Source organism: Dermochelys coriacea, chromosome 2 (assembly GCF_009764565.3).
Source record: "Dermochelys coriacea isolate rDerCor1 chromosome 2, rDerCor1.pri.v4, whole genome shotgun sequence".
Lineage (NCBI taxonomy): Eukaryota > Metazoa > Chordata > Testudines > Dermochelyidae > Dermochelys > Dermochelys coriacea.
This window is the reverse complement of record NC_050069.1, coordinates 233,637,029-233,653,859: the sequence shown is the minus strand read 5'-3', so window position 1 is coordinate 233,653,859 and position 16,831 is coordinate 233,637,029. Positions and strand designations below refer to the sequence as shown.

General features: G+C 39.7%; 1 protein-coding gene across 10 annotated transcripts in view; it reads left to right on the top strand.

Annotated features, from left to right (window-relative positions):
• Window positions 1-16,831, top strand: part of NEBL (nebulette) — a 406,325-nt gene that overhangs the window by 292,995 nt on the left and 96,499 nt on the right. For 8 of the 10 annotated variants that reach the window (XM_043509413.1, XM_043509418.1, XM_043509414.1 and 5 more), the window contains exon 5: window positions 11,664-11,774. The exons of the other annotated variants lie outside the window; for them this stretch is intronic. In XM_043509413.1, the coding sequence (XP_043365348.1) occupies window positions 11,664-11,774 (111 nt within the window). The remainder of the gene's footprint in view (window positions 1-11,663; window positions 11,775-16,831) is intronic. 10 annotated transcript variants of the gene reach the window in all.

Below are 16,831 nucleotides of genomic sequence, written 5' to 3'. Positions count from 1 at the left end.
GTCTCAAGTTGCAGTGGGGGAGGTCTAGGCTGGATATTAGGAAACACTATTTCACCAGGAGGGTGGTGAAGCACTGGGAATGGGTTACCTAGGGAGGTGATGGAATCTCCATCCTTAGAGGTTTTAAGGCCTGCTTGACAAAGTCCTGGCTGGGATGATTTAGTTGGTGTTGGTCCTGCTTTGAGCAGGAGGTGGAACTAGATGACCTCCTGAGGTCTCTTCTAGCCCTAATCTTCTGTGATTCTATGAAGCAAAACCACACTGCCTATTCCATATTACATACAATAAGTCAATCATTCTACAGACTGATGTTCTATGGAAGTACTTTAAAGACTGTAACCATTCCTTTTGCAAATGAAAGAAAATGTTCACAGTAAAAGGAAACACTGAAATTAGGTGGAGGAAATAGGTTTTGCTTTGTAAACTTAATTATCAAGTCAGCATTCAAAACTCCACAATGGTGGCAATGTATCAGTCATGTCTGTAATAAGCAAATGTATTAATGTGAATTATATTTTACCTGTACTAGTTTGAAACAGAATACTTAGTGCAGTAAGTTAATTCAGAATAGTAACTAAAATGACATCAACATGACATGTCATTATAACATGATTGAATATAAGACTAAGTAGTGTTGTTGTAGTCATGTTGGTCCCAGGATATTAGAGACATAAGGTGGGTGAGATAATATCTTTATTGGTCCGACTTCTGTTGGTGAGAAAGACAAGCCTTTGAGCTTACACAGAAGATATTACCTCACTCACCTTGTCTCTCTGATTATAATAGTTACAGTTGAAATAAATTATAGATTGTAATAGTGATAAAGTAATAAAATTGTATAATGCTTTTTAAACACTTGGTTTGATTTATAAAGCATCAGTTAACTAGTTTGCTATGGGACTCACTTCTGGATCCATTCCAAATGAGAATATTGTACAGAAATTACGTTTTCATATTTCATGTACGAAATCATGTTATCTTACACACCAGTGATGTTAAGAAAAGGATCTGAGACTAAAAAGAAAAACATTTGAGTCAGGAAAAAAAATCACAAAAAAATGAATAGGGCTACCCTTTTCATATGACATATTGAAGATATGCCATGCTATGTCACTTATTGCTTTCTTTGAAGTTTATAATATCCCCTTTTAAAAGTACACACATTATAAATGCATCCGATGAAGTGAGCTGTAGCTCACGAAAGCTTATGCTCTAATAAATTTGTTAGTCTCTAAGGTGCCACAAGTACTCCTTTTCTTTTTGCGAATACAGACTAACACGGCTGCTACTCTGAAACATTATAAATCATAACAGACCATAAAACCTAAGACTGCTGATATATTTTTCCAACTTGTGGTGTAAATCAATCCATCCTATTAAAAAAAAAACCTGAGAAAGTGGTAAAATGATTTTAAAAAAGTTTCAACTCAGAGTTTTCAAGAAGGGGAAGAGGAGGTGGGGTGGTTACTTTGCTACAGAGCTGAATTTGAAATTGCTTTGAAGGAGCTCCTGAGGGATTCTCTCCTAGAAAATCTTCTTTACAGTATCCGAATCTAATCTATATTGTGTCTATCACTGTGATATCTAGGAAGCAAATACAAAGTTTTTAAGCTTCAATTTAGTCATGGTAGGATGATATTTGCTGCTGCTCCTCCCTCAGTGGGGTTATAGTTCAGTAGGCTGTCATTTTCTCCAAGGGACAATCTAAGATGGGGAATGGGAGGGAGGGTTCACTGGCCATTGTGCTACCACTTGTCTTGCGGAAGGGCTATTAAAAACAGGGTGGAAAAGCCGTGCTCTCTTTCTGAAGGAGGTGATTGTTGGACCGTGGTAGGGGGTTGATTATAAATTTTAGACAATTTCCATGCTGACAGTAATAATTAGACACATTTGTCCAATGTTTTGAGTGGGCCAGAGATTACTTGGGGAAGTTGCATGGAAAATTCCTTAGTTTCAGACAGGAGAGTGGCACCTAGAGAGGCCACTGCCCACCTACAATCACCTTCCCCTGAACTCTGTGGGGGAAAGCTTGGCTCAACAAAACTCCTGTTGACTTTAGTGGAGCCAGATTTCACCCTGTAGAGTTCCAGCCACATAATAATCATATGGAGGGGGTTCTACCATACTTGAGAGAGGGCATGATTATATGTTCTAGATTCATAGAAACTAAGGTCAGAAGGAACCATTCTGATCATCTAGTCTGACCTCCTGCACAATGTAGGCCACAGAATCTCACCCACCCACTCCTACGAAAAACCTCACCTATGTCTGAGCTATTGAAGTTCTCAAATCGTGGTTTAAAGACTTCAAGGAGCAGAGAATCCTCCCTCAAGTGACCCGTGCCCCATGCTACAGAGGAAGGCGAAAAACCTCCAGGGCCTCTTCCAATCTGCCCTGGAGGAAAATTCCTTCCTGATCCCAAATATGGCGATCAGCTAAACCCTGAGCATATGGGCAAGATTCACCAGCCAGATACTACAGAAAATTCTTTCCTGGGTAACTCAGATCCCACCCATCTAATATCCCGTCTCAGGGGATTAGGCCTATTTACCATGAATATTTAAAGATCAATTAATTCCCAAAATCGCATGATCCCATCATGCCATCTCCTCCATAAACTTATCGAGTTTAATCTTAAAGCCAGATAGATCTTTTGCCCCCACTGCTTCCCTTGGAAGGCTATTCCAAAACTTCACTCCTCTGATGGTTAGAAACCTTCGTCTAATTTCAAGTCTAAACTTCCTGGTGGCCAGTTTATACCCATTTGTTCTTGTGTCCACATTGGTACTGAGCTTAAATAATTCCTCTCCCTCTCCTGTATTTATCCCTCTGATATATTTATAGAGAGCAATCATATCTCCCCTCACCCTTCTTTTAGTTAGGCTAAACAAGCCAAGCTCCTTGAGTCTCCTTTCATAAGACAAGTTTTCCATTCCTCGGATCATCCTAGTAGCCCTTCTCTGTACCTGTTCTAGTTTGAATTCGTCCTTTTTAAACATGGGAGACCAGAACTGCACACAGTATTCCAGGTGAGGTGTCACTAGTGCCTTGTATAACGGTACTAAAACCTCCTTATCCCTACTGGAAATACCTCTCCTGATGCATCCCAAAACCGCATTAGCTTTTTTTCACAGCCATATCACATTGGCAGCTCATAGTCATTCTATGATCAACCAGTACTCCAAGGTCCTTCTCCTCCGTTACTTCTAATTGATGCGTCCCCAGCTTATAACTAAAATTTTTGTTATTGATCCCCAAATGCATAACCTTACACTTCTCACTATTAAATTTCATCCTATTACTATTACTCCAGTTTACAAGGTCATCCAGATCCTCCTGTATGATATCCCGATCCTTCTCTGAATTGGCAATACCTCCCAGCTTTGTATCATCTGCAAACTTTAATAGCACACTCCCACTTTTTGTGCCGAGATCAGTAAAAAAAAAGATTAAATAAGATTGGTCCCAAAACTGATCGCTGAGGAACTCCACTATTAACCTCCCTCCAGCCTGACAGTTCACCTTTCTGTAGGACCCATTGTAGTCTCCCCTTTAACCAATTCCTTATCCACCTTTCGATGTTCATATTGATCCCCATCTTCTCCAATTTAACTAATAATTCCCCATGTGGCATGGTATCAAACGTCTTACTGAAATCTAGGTAAATTGGATCCACTGTTTTTCCTTTGTCTAAAAAATCTGTTACTTTCTCAAAAAAGGAGATCAGGTTAGTTTGGCATGATCTACCTTTTGTAAAACCATGTTGTATTTTGTCCCATTTACCATTGACTTCAATATCCTGAACTATTTTCTCCTTCAAAATTTTTTCCAGGACCTTGCATACTACAGATGTCAAACTAACAGGCCTGTAGTTACCCGGATCACTTTTTTTTTCCTTTCTTAAAAATAGGAACTATATTAGCAAGTCTCCAATCATACGGTACAACTCCTGAGTTTACAGATTCATTAAAAATTTTTGCTAATGGGCTTGCAATTTCAGGTGCCATTTCCTTTAATATTCTTGGATGAAGATTATCTGTGCCCCCTGATTTAGTCCCATTAAGCTGTTTCAGTTTCACTTCTACCTCAGATATGGTAATATCTAGCTCCATATTCTCATTCCCATTTGTCATGCTACCATTATCCCTAAGATCCTCTTTAGCCTTATTAAAGACTGAGGCAAAACATTTGTTTAGATATTGGGCCATGCCTAGATTATCCTTAACCTCCACTCCATCCTCAGTATTTAGCGGCCCCACTTCTTCTTTCTTAGTTTTCTTCTTATTTATATGGCTATAAACCTTTTACTATTGGTTTTAATTCCCTTTGCAAGGTCCAACTCTACTCGACTTTTAGCCTGTCTCACTTTATTCCTACATGTTCTGACCTCAATAAGGTAGCTATCCTTGCTGATCCCTCCCATCTTCCGCTCCCTATACGCTTTCTGCTTCTTCTTAATCACCTCTCTAAGATGCTTGCTCATCCAGCTTGATCTACAACTCCTTCCTATGAATTTTTTCCCCTTTCTTGGGATACAGGCTTCCGATAGCTTCTGCAGCTTTGATTTAAAGTAATCCCAGGCCTCCTCTACCTTTAGATTCATAAGTTATTCAGTCCAATCCACTTCCCTAACTAATTTCCTTAATTTTTGAAAGTCAGTCCTTTTTGAAATCAAAAACCCTAGTTGCAGATTTATTTTTGCTAATCCTTCCGTTCAGTTTGAACTGAATTAGCTCATGATCACTTGAACCAAGATTATCCCCTACAACCATTTCTTCTATGAGGTCCTCACTACTCACGAAAATCAAATCTAAAATGGCATCCTCTCTAGTCGGTTCAGCAACTACTTGATGAAGGAATCCATCAGCTATCGCATCTAGGAAAATCTGAGCCCTATTATTATTACTTGCACTGGTTCTCCAGTCTATATCTGGGAAGTTAAAGTCTCCCATGATCACGCAGTTTCCATTAGTATTTACTTCATTAAAAACATTAAAAAGGGCTCTATCCATATCCAAATTAGATCCCGGAGGTCTATAGCACACCCCAAGCACTACTGTAGGGGAGGCTCTACTAGTTTTCTTCCCCAATGTAATTTTTGCTCAGACGGACTCTGTTTTATCCATTGCATCGCTTTTTATTTCTTTACCTTCTACCTCATCATTGATATACAATGGTACTCCACCACCTTTATTTCTGTCTTTCCTAAACAGCACATACCCTTCAATACCTGTAGTCCAGTCATGACTACTATTCCACCATGTTTCTGTTATCCCTATAATATCAGATTTCACTTCCTGCACCAGTAGCTCTAGTTCCTCCATTTTATTATTTAAGCTCCTCGCATTGGTGTACAAACATCTTAATTTTTGCTGTTTGGCCTCTCTCACATTTTGTACCGTATTAGGCACAGTCATTCTACAGCCAGTATAACCTATTAGACTGGTATCCCCACTGCCCTTCCTCCTTATATACATTCTTCTACCCACGGCTGTATCCTTTCTTACTTCGTCATCTTCCCTGTCAATGCTAAAATCCGGTGTGGAGATTACCTGGGCATCTCCCAACCATCTCTCCCAAATTCCTAGTTTAAAGCTCTCTTAATCAGTTGTGCCAGCCTCCATCCCAGAAGTCTATTTCCTTCCCTACTCAGATGAAGTCCATCCCGAGAGAACTGTCCTCTGTCCATGAATGCCTCCCAGTGGCCATACATCCCAAAGCCCTCCTTATAGCACCGCTGCCTAAGCCATCTGTTGATAGTCATAATCTTGTCACACCTTTGTTGTCCTTCTCTAGGAACAAGCAGAATCCCACTAAAGATCACCTGAGCCTCGATTTCCTTAAGTGTCTTCCCCAGCCTAGCATAGTCTCCCTTAATACTTTCCAGCAAGAATCTAGCGCATCATTTGTTCCCACATGAAGGATAATTAGGGGATTCTTTCCTGCTCCCTTTAGGATCCTTTTCAACCTCAGGTCTACATCCCATATCTTAGCACCTGGAAGACAGCACACCCTTCTATTCTCTGGATCAGCTCTGGTTAAAGGTCTGTCTATTCTTCTCAATAAAGAGTCCCCGATCACATAGACCTGCCTTTTCCTGGTGATGGTGCTATTCTCCAATCTCTCCCCTGTTCCCTCTGGCTGCAACTTCTTTCCATTCCTATTCTCCCTTATAATCCTCTTCAACCCATCCTGTACCCTCCTGGGGCTCATATTTGGTGTAGTCTCCATTGATCTTCCCCTTTTCCTATAGGACTAGCCACTCTTCTCTTCTTCCTTGCCCTTCCACCTTCAGGGACTACCTGCTGAGCCCCTTCTTCATTTTCCAACTCTGCAAACCTGTTCCTGAGCTCTATTTCTCCTTCACTAGCCCGTCTTTTCTTCTGCCTGGTTCTTTTAGTCACATGCTTCCACTGACCACTTTCCTCACCCAGTTTTCCCTCAAAATTCCCCAGCCCTGCTTCCATCTGTAAGTCTGAGCTTTTCCCTTCAGATACCTCATGTCTTTGCTCCATCATCTGCTCAAACCCCTTCCTAAACTCAACCAGACTTTCCACCTGCATCTCCAAACCTCGGATCTTTTCCTCCATCAGCTCTATCAGACGGCATTTCATGCAGAAAAAATTCTTACCAGGTTTCCCCTCCAGGATCATGTACATACCACAGCTTCCACATCCAGTCATCCTCATTGTGTCTTCCACTACATGAGTCACTCCCACTGCTGCCTCTGTATCTGTCATCACCTTCCCACCTAAATCCTGTTAATCTGGGAAGCACAAACCCACCAAAAGACCACAAACCCTAAACAAGCACCACAATACAAACTCCCCTGTTTACAGCTCTGTTTGCTAGCTCCTGTGCCGCTGCCTGACTGGCTGGCTACCTTTATAGAACCCTAGTCAGAGAAGCCCCGCCCCCTAATCAGGGCTCAGCTTCTCTCCCAGCACAAAGCCCCTACAAGCCTCTACACATACAAATACAAAACCAAATACAAATACCTTCTCCTCCCACAGAGCTCCCACTCAAGCCCCCCTGTTTTCAGCCTGTGCCACTGCAGCTGTCTGTGCCGCTGCCTGACCGGCTGGCGACCTTTATAGGACCTACGATGCTTCCTGTGCTTGCTGTTCAGGTTTGGCTGGATTCATACTTTTGCTGCCCTGTGTGATGTACAGCGGAGGCACAAATGTGACCAGCTTTGTTTGCTTTTATAACAACCCTTTTTACGCTTTGTTTTTCAGTGTCTGGAAAATGGAAATCCATTCTAGCAAAATTTCAGAATTTTTGAAAACTTTTCCTTCCTGAATTGGAACAAAAAGTAAAAAATGTGAAATCTTCATGTGAAGGGATTTAAAGAAAATTTTCATTTGGGAGGAAATGAAACAGAATTTTTTGGCTTGTTGGCTGTCCATCTAGAAAATTCTTATCAATTTTACTTTCTCCCTGCAAGCAGAAAGTGGAATTGAGATGAGCCTTCCACATGAGCAACCAGGGAGCCATCATTTTGACTTTTCCATTGGAAAAATAGACATTTTCTAGCAAACTGGAATTTTCCCACAGAAATTTTTTTTTAAGAAAAATGGCATTTTCCACTGGAAAATTCCCAATAAACTCTAGTTTTGTGCCTTGTCTTTTTGAACTCTGAAAAACAACTCTGAGCCCCCCTCCCCAACATTTTTTTAAAAAGGTATCACACACAAAGATAAAGCATTTCAAATGGCTCAAGGAAGGAAATGATGTAAGGAACATCGTAAAAGATTGTACACATTCCATCGCTTTGTTTCTATCATGACAAAAAAATTGTGCTGGTTATTCCTTATCTGGAAAAAAAAGGACCCAAAGGAAATTGAAGATTAGAGCATGTCAGCAGACAGTTTAATTTTCCTTTTTCGAGCAGTTGCTACATATGGATGTTTAATAATATTTTCTGCTTGTTTTTGATGATGATGATAAATCAAGTGAATCTTAAGTCCCAGGTTTGACTTCCAGGAGAGTCATAGAGCATCGATGTAATTTCTTTCTAATAAACAGAACCCTCCTGTTACTTTAAGATGTGCTGTAAGTGGTTTCTTGAGCTTTATTGCACCATTGTAATGTAATTTATTGAAACCAAAACTGGCATCCAAGTTTATAAAAGTTACCCTTCAATTTTATGCTTGGTACCCATATTACACAATGTTAAACTGTTAGGTATAATTCTTAATGCTTTTGTTATGGTGAAGTATGTTGTGTCCATAATTTTTTCTCTGCCTGAAAAGCAGCAAATATTAATAGCCCAGCTGGCTATTAGTTATAATTCTGTATTCAAACGCATATCTGGTAACATAATTCTTTCACGGACATATTACATGCCATTTTCTCTACTACTGCATGCACATTTTATATATATTCCTAGATCAAAAACAGAAAACCCAACAACAACAACAAAACAAGCAACAATAACACTAGGTTAAATTGGAGTTTAGGTTGAGGGTTCATATCATTAACTTAATGATAAATGTAAAGGTAAAAATTATTTTAAAACATTGTAATGATACAAAAGCAAGCATTAGTAACTCAGGAAATTCGGAGTTAACGTTAAACTTGAAAGAAAACTAAATATGTTAAGTATGGAAATGCATAGCCAGGGTACCAAAACAGTTTTGACCCTGACCTATATTGACACCATGGTGGGGGAGGAGAGAGAGCTAAAACTTATTTTATCCGTAGAAATCAGTTTAATCTCTGGCACAAACCCTAAAATGCATTCATCATAATGTATTGTTATTGCATGGGGCAGAGTTAAGGCTGTTTGGAGGACCTGTAATCTTTAATATTTCTGTAAAGCACATTTATTGTGCTATATACTAATGTTTAAAAATAAAAACTAATATGCCACAGCATGGAAAATTTATATGAAATAGGAAGAAATTTATAAACACAAGATAATTTACTGTAGATAAATAACATGTTTCCAAGAATACTGGTGAAATTGACATTTCTAGAACTCTTCCAAACTTGATTATCTATATTATGGGAAATAGTTTATGGATATATGATCTCTTTGCACTCCAAGTGGGTAGATTACATTGGATGAATTTTTGACTTGTTCCAATGAAAAATAATTCTGTGATTCTACACCTTGCAAAATAAAATATTACATTATTACATAGAATCATAGAATATCAGGATTGGAAGGGACCTCAGGAGGTCATCTAGTCCAACCCCTGCTCAAAGCAGGACCAATCCCCAACTAAATCATCCCAGCCAGGGCTTTGTCAAGCCTGACCTTGAAAACCTCTAAGGAAGGAGATTGCACTACCTCCCTAGGTAACCCATTCCAGTGCTTCACCACCCTCCTAGTAAAAAAGTTTTTCCTAACATCCAACCTAAACCTCCCCCACTGCAACTTGAGACCATTACTCCTTGTTCTGTCATCTGGTACCACTGAGAACAGTCTAGATCCATCCTCTTTAGAACACCCCTTCAGGTAGTTGAAAGCAGCTATCAATTCCCCCCTCCTTCTTCTCTTCCGCAGACTAAATAATCCCAGTTCCCTCAGCCTCTCCTCATAAGTCATTTGCTCCAGCCCCCTAATCTTTTTTGTTGCCCTCCGCTGGACTCTTTCCAATTTTTCCACATCCTTCTTGTAGTGTGGGACCCAAAACTGGACATGGTACTCCAGATGAGGCCTCACCAATGTTGAATAGAGGGGAATGATCATGTCCCTCGATCTGCTGGCAATGCCCCTTACATAATTAAGATAAATGGAGAACACTGAGAAAGGAGATTATAAAGAGTACAGCTGACAAGTTGCAAGCCAAATACATTTCCACTGAGCTACTGAAAAAGCTTTGTTTTCATAAACGACTGGATGCTTTAGTGCAACTAAAATACAGTTCCTCACGTTGGTAGCTTTGGAGCTACAGCCAACATTTCAATATAAAAAATGAAATGTTGGACCAGCAAAGTGGATGGTGCTATGTGGATGGAACAAAGTAGATGATCCTATTTTGGAAGCAATCTTGGGACTTATTTTTCAGACAGGCTAATGTTAGAAACATCATGAAAGCGACTCCCTGTGAGGGAGGGGTAGAGGGAAAATATTTCTGTATAGCATGTTTTATACCTTTTGATAGCAGATTACAAAAGTAGAATGCTATTATAGTCAGGGCCAGCTCTAGACATCATCAAAACAAGCAGGTGCTTGGGGCGGCATTCCGGAGCTGGCCAAGCCGCCCCTAGAAATGTGCCCCAGCTCGCCTCCGCTCTGCCGCCGCCTGTTCCCCGGAGCACGCTGCCGCTGCTCCGCATCTCCCCTCTCCCTCCCAGGCTTGCTGTGTGCGACAGTCACTGTGTCGCGCGGCAAGCCTGGGAGGGAGAGGGGAGAAGCCGAGCAGTGGTGCGCTCGGGGGAGGCGGCGGTGGTGGAGCGGAGGTGAGCTGGGGTGGGGAGCGGTTCCTCTCCCCCCCTTTACTTCCTGTGCTCCCCCCCACCCTCAGTCACCTTCGCTCCGCCTGCTCCCCTGAATGCGCTGCCTCTCCCTCGCCTGAGAGGGAGGAGAAGTGGAGCAGCGGCGTGTTCAGGGGAGCAGGTGGAGCGGAGGTGAGCTAGGTTGGGGGGGGGGGAGATACGGCATGCCCGGGGGAGGAGGCAGGGCTGGAGATTTGGGGAAGGGGTTGGGAAGGGGCGGAGTTGGTGGAGTTGGGGCGGGGCGGCACTAAAAAAAGCGGGGGCGGCCAAACATTTTTTTGCATGGGGCCGCTAAAATCCTAGAGCCGGCCCTGATTATAGTCTTGTTGGGGACTACTTGCTTTGCCAGCCACAAAATGTAATATACAGTGTAACAAGATAGTGGCTCAGATTTTCATTTTGCTATACATTTTATCTGTTTTTTGTTGTTGTTTTCTAAGGACAAAGCCATCTTTGGTTTTACATCCTACAGAAATATGGCACATTTTATGTTTTCCATATTTTGGATTTGCATTAATATGGTGGTAGTACAAAAAAGCTACTTTTCACATTTATCTTTGATCTGTGGATCTTCTTGTTACGCTATATAGTCAGTGTGGGTACTTTATATCCCCTTGGGTGCTTGATTTGATTTCTCCTATAGAATCCTGGTGCCTTGCAAATAACCAAGGTAGGATATTTCCACAGATTTCCAATACCATATATTTAAATAGTCCAGGGCAATGTACTTAGGTGCTATTTTCTCAAGAGTTTTAGGGTATTATCTTCATTGTATTGAGGATTTTAGTTTCAAATCATCCTTCTCCTGATCAACTTTCAACCTTATCGTTTTAGTATTTGCTGTTTTCTCATGGATTATTTTAATGCTTGCTATAGAGAGCTGTTTGAAAACACATCTCTTTGATGCTTGTTTCTTCTTCTGGCATCAAAACCTGGTAAATTTTCTAAATGTAAGCATAAAAGCTTATGTTAAGGATAGGTATAATGTAAGCTTTTCACATGTTTTGTGGACGTTTATGTATATATACACATGCAGTACTATGAAAGCTGTAGGACTGCTTGTATGGCTTAATTTCTACTACAAAAATAAGCAAACTAGTTCATATATTCAAGCTAGTGTCATTTTCCTTCAAAATATTTATTAATAAATTTAAGTATTATCCTTTTAAAATGATACCTGCTCTTATATCTGTCTTTATCTACATCTTGTTAAGGTACTCTACAAACAGAAATATGATGCTGAAAAAGGGACATCAGATTATGCACATATGACAGAGCCCCCAGATGTTAAGCATGCTATGGAAGTCGGTAAACTCCAGAGTAATGTAAGTACTCTCTTCTCTTAATTTATTACATTGTTTCAGTAGTGGTAGAGTCTATTTACTGTATATAAAATGTTCATGTTATTTTCAGTGTTCCATGGGGTTTTATTTAGCTTTCAAAAACCATCCATATATATATATATGAAAAGTAAAAATATGTATTTGAAAATCACTAGGAGCATAACCTCTGTGTATGTGCGTGTGTGTAGGTTAAACGTCAAAGGATTTTTAAGTACCTATTTTTATGCTAGATCATAGAGAAGGAGTTGTCTATTGTGCCATTAGTTTTTAAATTTGTTTTAAAGAAAAGTTCCCTGAATTTACATTTGCATATTTTATACTTTAAAACAGCATATAACTCTTTATTTATGCAAAACACAGAATGGCTTCAATGTCTTTGAGTGTCAATTTTCATACACATGAGTAAGATTATTCACAGGAGTAATCCTAAAGAGTTCAATTGAACAATTCATGAGCATATTTGCAGAATATGGACATGGGGTGCAACAGTGTAATAGATGGTAAAATTATTGATTTTTTCAGTGGACTGCATTGGAGTCACTGAGGAGTAGAATTTGTCCCCATAATTTTTTCAAAAATAAGTTTCCATTGCTGTTTTACAAATAAATTTATGAAAGAGTTGTTTAAAAATCTAATATATTTCATGGATGCTTTGTTAGCTTTTTACATTTCTCTCAGCTTAGACAATAAAATAGCATTGTCACCTTATTTAAGTTTTTGACTGTGTAAACTTGGTTTCAGCTTCATGTTCTCATACACTAGTTCAATGCTGCATTTTTGTGGTTGCAAATGCTAGAGAAATATTTATTTTGACTGAAAAACATAAATACAAAAACAATTTCAAGGAAAAAAATCTGTTTGTCTTAGGTTTTCCAAAAGCTTTATTTATACTAAACCTGAATTTTAGGCAAAATTTGGCTAGAATAATTAGGTCCCTTTAAGGGAATGTAAAAATGATGAGATAAACCAAAAAGTAAGGACATTTAAAGGTAGGGCTAAATTGGTCTTTTGTGCCGAGGTCCTGGAGTCATGTCAGGTCAGCATGAGATATTCTGCCCTTTCTGCTTTTTAAACAAAGCTCTCATGCTTTTTTAAAAGATCTGCTCTAGAAATTATTATGGGGAAGTTCTATGGCCTGTGATACACAGGTCAGATTAGATGATCACAATGGTTCCTTCTGGCCATGGAATATACGAATATATTTGTTACATACCTTAGGAAAAATGAAGTTAATGCCTTAATTCTGAATGTCCTTTTTTATAAATTTGTGCTGGCATTTTAACAATAGCTTAATTAACGCTGTCCACTTCAAAATGTAACTCAACCCTTAGGCTAATTCCCAGATGTTGAAAACCTTGAGAGCTGATCAGCAACTAAGGGCATATCTACTCTTACCTCTGGAGTGATTGATCCAGCGGAGGTCGATTTATCATGTCTAGTGAAGATCCGATAAATCGACCACCGAGCACTCTCCTGTCGACTCCGGTACTCCACTGGCGGAAAGCATAGCCGGAGTCAACAGGGGAGCATCAGCAGTCAACCTACTGCAGTGAAGACACTGCGGAAAGTAGCTCTAAGTACGCTGACTTCAGCTACGCTATTTTTGTAGCTGAAGTTGCATAGCTTAGACCGACTTAGCTCCCCCCCCCAGTGTAGACAAGGCCTAAGAGGCTGTTGGGAGATTTCAGGGCGGTATTATGCTGGGAAGAGAGAGGATTTCTACTGCTGGGACATGTGTGAGCTGTATTAGTCTGTATTCACAAAAAGAAAAGGAGTACTTGTGGCACCTTAGAGACTAACAAATTTATTTGAGCATAAGCTTTCGTGAGCTACAGCTCACTTCATCGGATGCATTCGGTGGAAAAACTTTTCCACTGAATGCATCCGATGAAGTGAGCTGTAGCTCACGAAAGCTTATGCTCAAATAAATTTGTTAGTCTCTAAGGTGCCACAAGTACTCCTTTTCTTTATGTGTGAGCTGCAACTCCCAAGAGTAAGTCACAGCCAGCCCTGCTTTGCCCTCTTGCTTGCAACCTGCCAAGCTGTGCCTCCTCTTGCTTTTGGAAATCACCAGGATGTCAGATGAAGAGAGGATATGAAACGGGACATAGCTTGAGAGAAGATGCCTGTGGCTCTGGAAATGAACTTGCAGCATAAAACTCTCTGCCAATGGGGATGGGGGTCCTTTCCAGTCCTCAGTAAGGATAGTGAAAGGAGTGTTGGGGATGTGGGAGGGTTGTATTGGGGCTAGGGAAAGAAACAAGAACGGGAAAAGAGATGGGATCCATGATATGTGAGGAGTTGAGGAGAAGTACAGGAGAGGGGCTTTAGGGTCAAAAACTATCATCATCTGTACTTAACTATCCTTTGAATTTTAATTATAATTTGTAAATCCACAGTCCAGAACAGCCCCTCTTTGTTCCCACAGTTGTGCATACTCCTGTTAACAGCATTAATGAGGGTAGTGTGCAGATGGGGAAGTAAATAAAAAGCAGTCGTGCTGTCTCCATTCATGCTATAAACACAGCACAATAGAAAGTTTGTTAAATAAAGGAGAACAAACACAGAGGAGAAAGATGTTTTGTTATGATACTGTTTAACAGAATATTAAAAATAATGGAAAATGTGGGGGGGAAAATTCAGCCTGAACAAACCAGCTTGTTGCATCCAGTTCACTGTTTTTTTCTCATTTGCTAATATAGATCTAAGATGGGGTGGAGATATATTTTTATTGCCCATGAGAAATGGGGTATGTAACACTAGTTATGGTTACCCACCTACTGTGTGTAATTACTTGAACACTATGCTGAATATTTGCTTGGGGATTTCTCATTGTGTGAGTAAAGGTTTAATTAAGAACCACATGAGGCTTCCCGTTCAACTCTGAATCTGGAAGTTTGTTAATGGACATATTAAGGATTCCAAATATGAAGCATCTGTCTCTTGGAACTTAGGCTGTTTGTAGAATTGTTGCTTTGAGGAGAGTGCGGTGGTAGAGGGAAACTCTTGCAGGAATAGGAAGACAAAGCTCTTTTATCCACCACTCAGTACAGTATACCTAAGAGAGTAGAATGTATGTTTACTTACAATGGTCTGCCAATTCAATTCAACCTTTACATGCAGGCTTTACATCTAAAAGGATTAGGATGTGTTTAAGACTATTTACTCAGTTTTAAAATAAGACTGACATTTATACTCAACTGTGTGAAATGTGCAATTTCCTTTAAAAATGAAAATTGGATTCCACTTACAATACATTTGTGCTGACAATTTGAAACTGTGATGTGCTGTAGGCCTTCACACCACTTTGAATAATATTAACACCCTGCTCAAGTGTGGGTTGAAGCTGCATAATAGAGAAATACTGTAAAATCTCCTGAACAATGTGATCATCTGTAAAGTGAAACATTTTCACCTTTTTAATACTTCTACCAAAGAAAATCACTCTCCACAAAGTATAACAGAAACATTTTTAGCTGTAGGAAATATACTTGCAATATTATTCTAAGCACTGTTCAGTGTTGGAATGAAAGTATGTTTGTTTAACGCAGACTATTTCTCTATAAATTGTTTGTTATGTACAAATTTGTGTGAAATGAACATTAACAGTCTGACTTCATCACACAAATGCCTTGCAATTTGGAGAGAGACTGCCAGTCTATCCTATATATATATTATGACTGTATGTGGTGCTATCCTTTTATCTAATCCAAAATTTTCCAAACCCTGGACTGTAGTTTTTGCTGGTGGTCTATAGAGATCTGGCTGGTCACATGGTACAGGCACTCCCTCTTTCAAGTTGAGAAAAACAGAACAGATGGGAGGGAGAGAAGAAATGAAGAGCAAAAGAAGACAACACAATTAACTTTTTCAAAAAAGGAGAAAATCCTTGTTCCAGTTAGGTAACTGTAGTTGCCATAGGGCAATAAGATGTAACTGGTAAGATGGGTGGGTGGTGGTGAGTTACAACTGAAGGAAGAGGTGCTCCTCAGACAATCTATGAAGACATAGTTAATATTTTGAAAAGTGTGTGGACCCATGATCTAATCTAATCTAATCTACAGAATGCATTTATAGGGCTGTATCATTGTACAGTCTGTATATCAAAATAATACTTAGCACTTATACAGAGGTTTACCTATTCAGTTTGTTTTTAAAATGTTAATTAAACCTTATAGCATCCCATTGTAAAATACGAAAGTGTCATTATCCCCATTTTACAAATAAGGAATCTGAGACAGTCTTTCCCAGAGCCACACAAAGTAGATGGCACAATTGAGACTAGAGCCCAGGTCTCATGACAGCTGGTTCCATGCTTATCCTACTAGGCAATGCTGTCTTTAAAGTGTTAGTCACCAATTTGGAAAGCTTCTTGAATGTATGTAAGCTCTGCGCATTCCAAATTAAGTCAGAGTTTTTAACATCCCAACTGACCAATTAAAATGCACTATTTTCAGAAAAGCATGTTCAACACATAGGAATGTATGTTTATCTTTTAAAATGCAAGTGCGAATACTGTCCACAGAAATAATTTCCAGGATAGAAATTACATGTCCTTTGATCAGACCTGATCATCAGAATTAAAATTAAGAGCATTTTTAAATGCCATCATTTGTCCACCACCATTTTGGAAATTGCAGTGTGGCAGGATTCTTGTTTTTCCTCTGATGAAGGTCGCTTTAAAACTATGGTTCCATTGGTATTCTATGCTGCGTATATATTAGGAAAAGCACCCAGAGCTGTCTGACTTTCTGTTGACAGTGGTTGTGAACAGCAGCTCACCCAGATCACCCCCAACTGGTGTTGAAAACAGTTTTACTGCTAGTGTAAATTGGACCAAATAGTTTTCAGCCCCATTACCAGAAAGGATGATGGTGTCAGTCTGTAATGGTCCAGAAATATTTTTGTTTCATCTACATAGGCAGGGAAACAGTTTTCAACACCATTTGAGGGGGAACCACGCAAAGCTGTTGTTGACAATGTTTGTCAGCAACTAGTCATTTTCCTTATGTAGATGGACTCCAGAGTGACAGCACTGT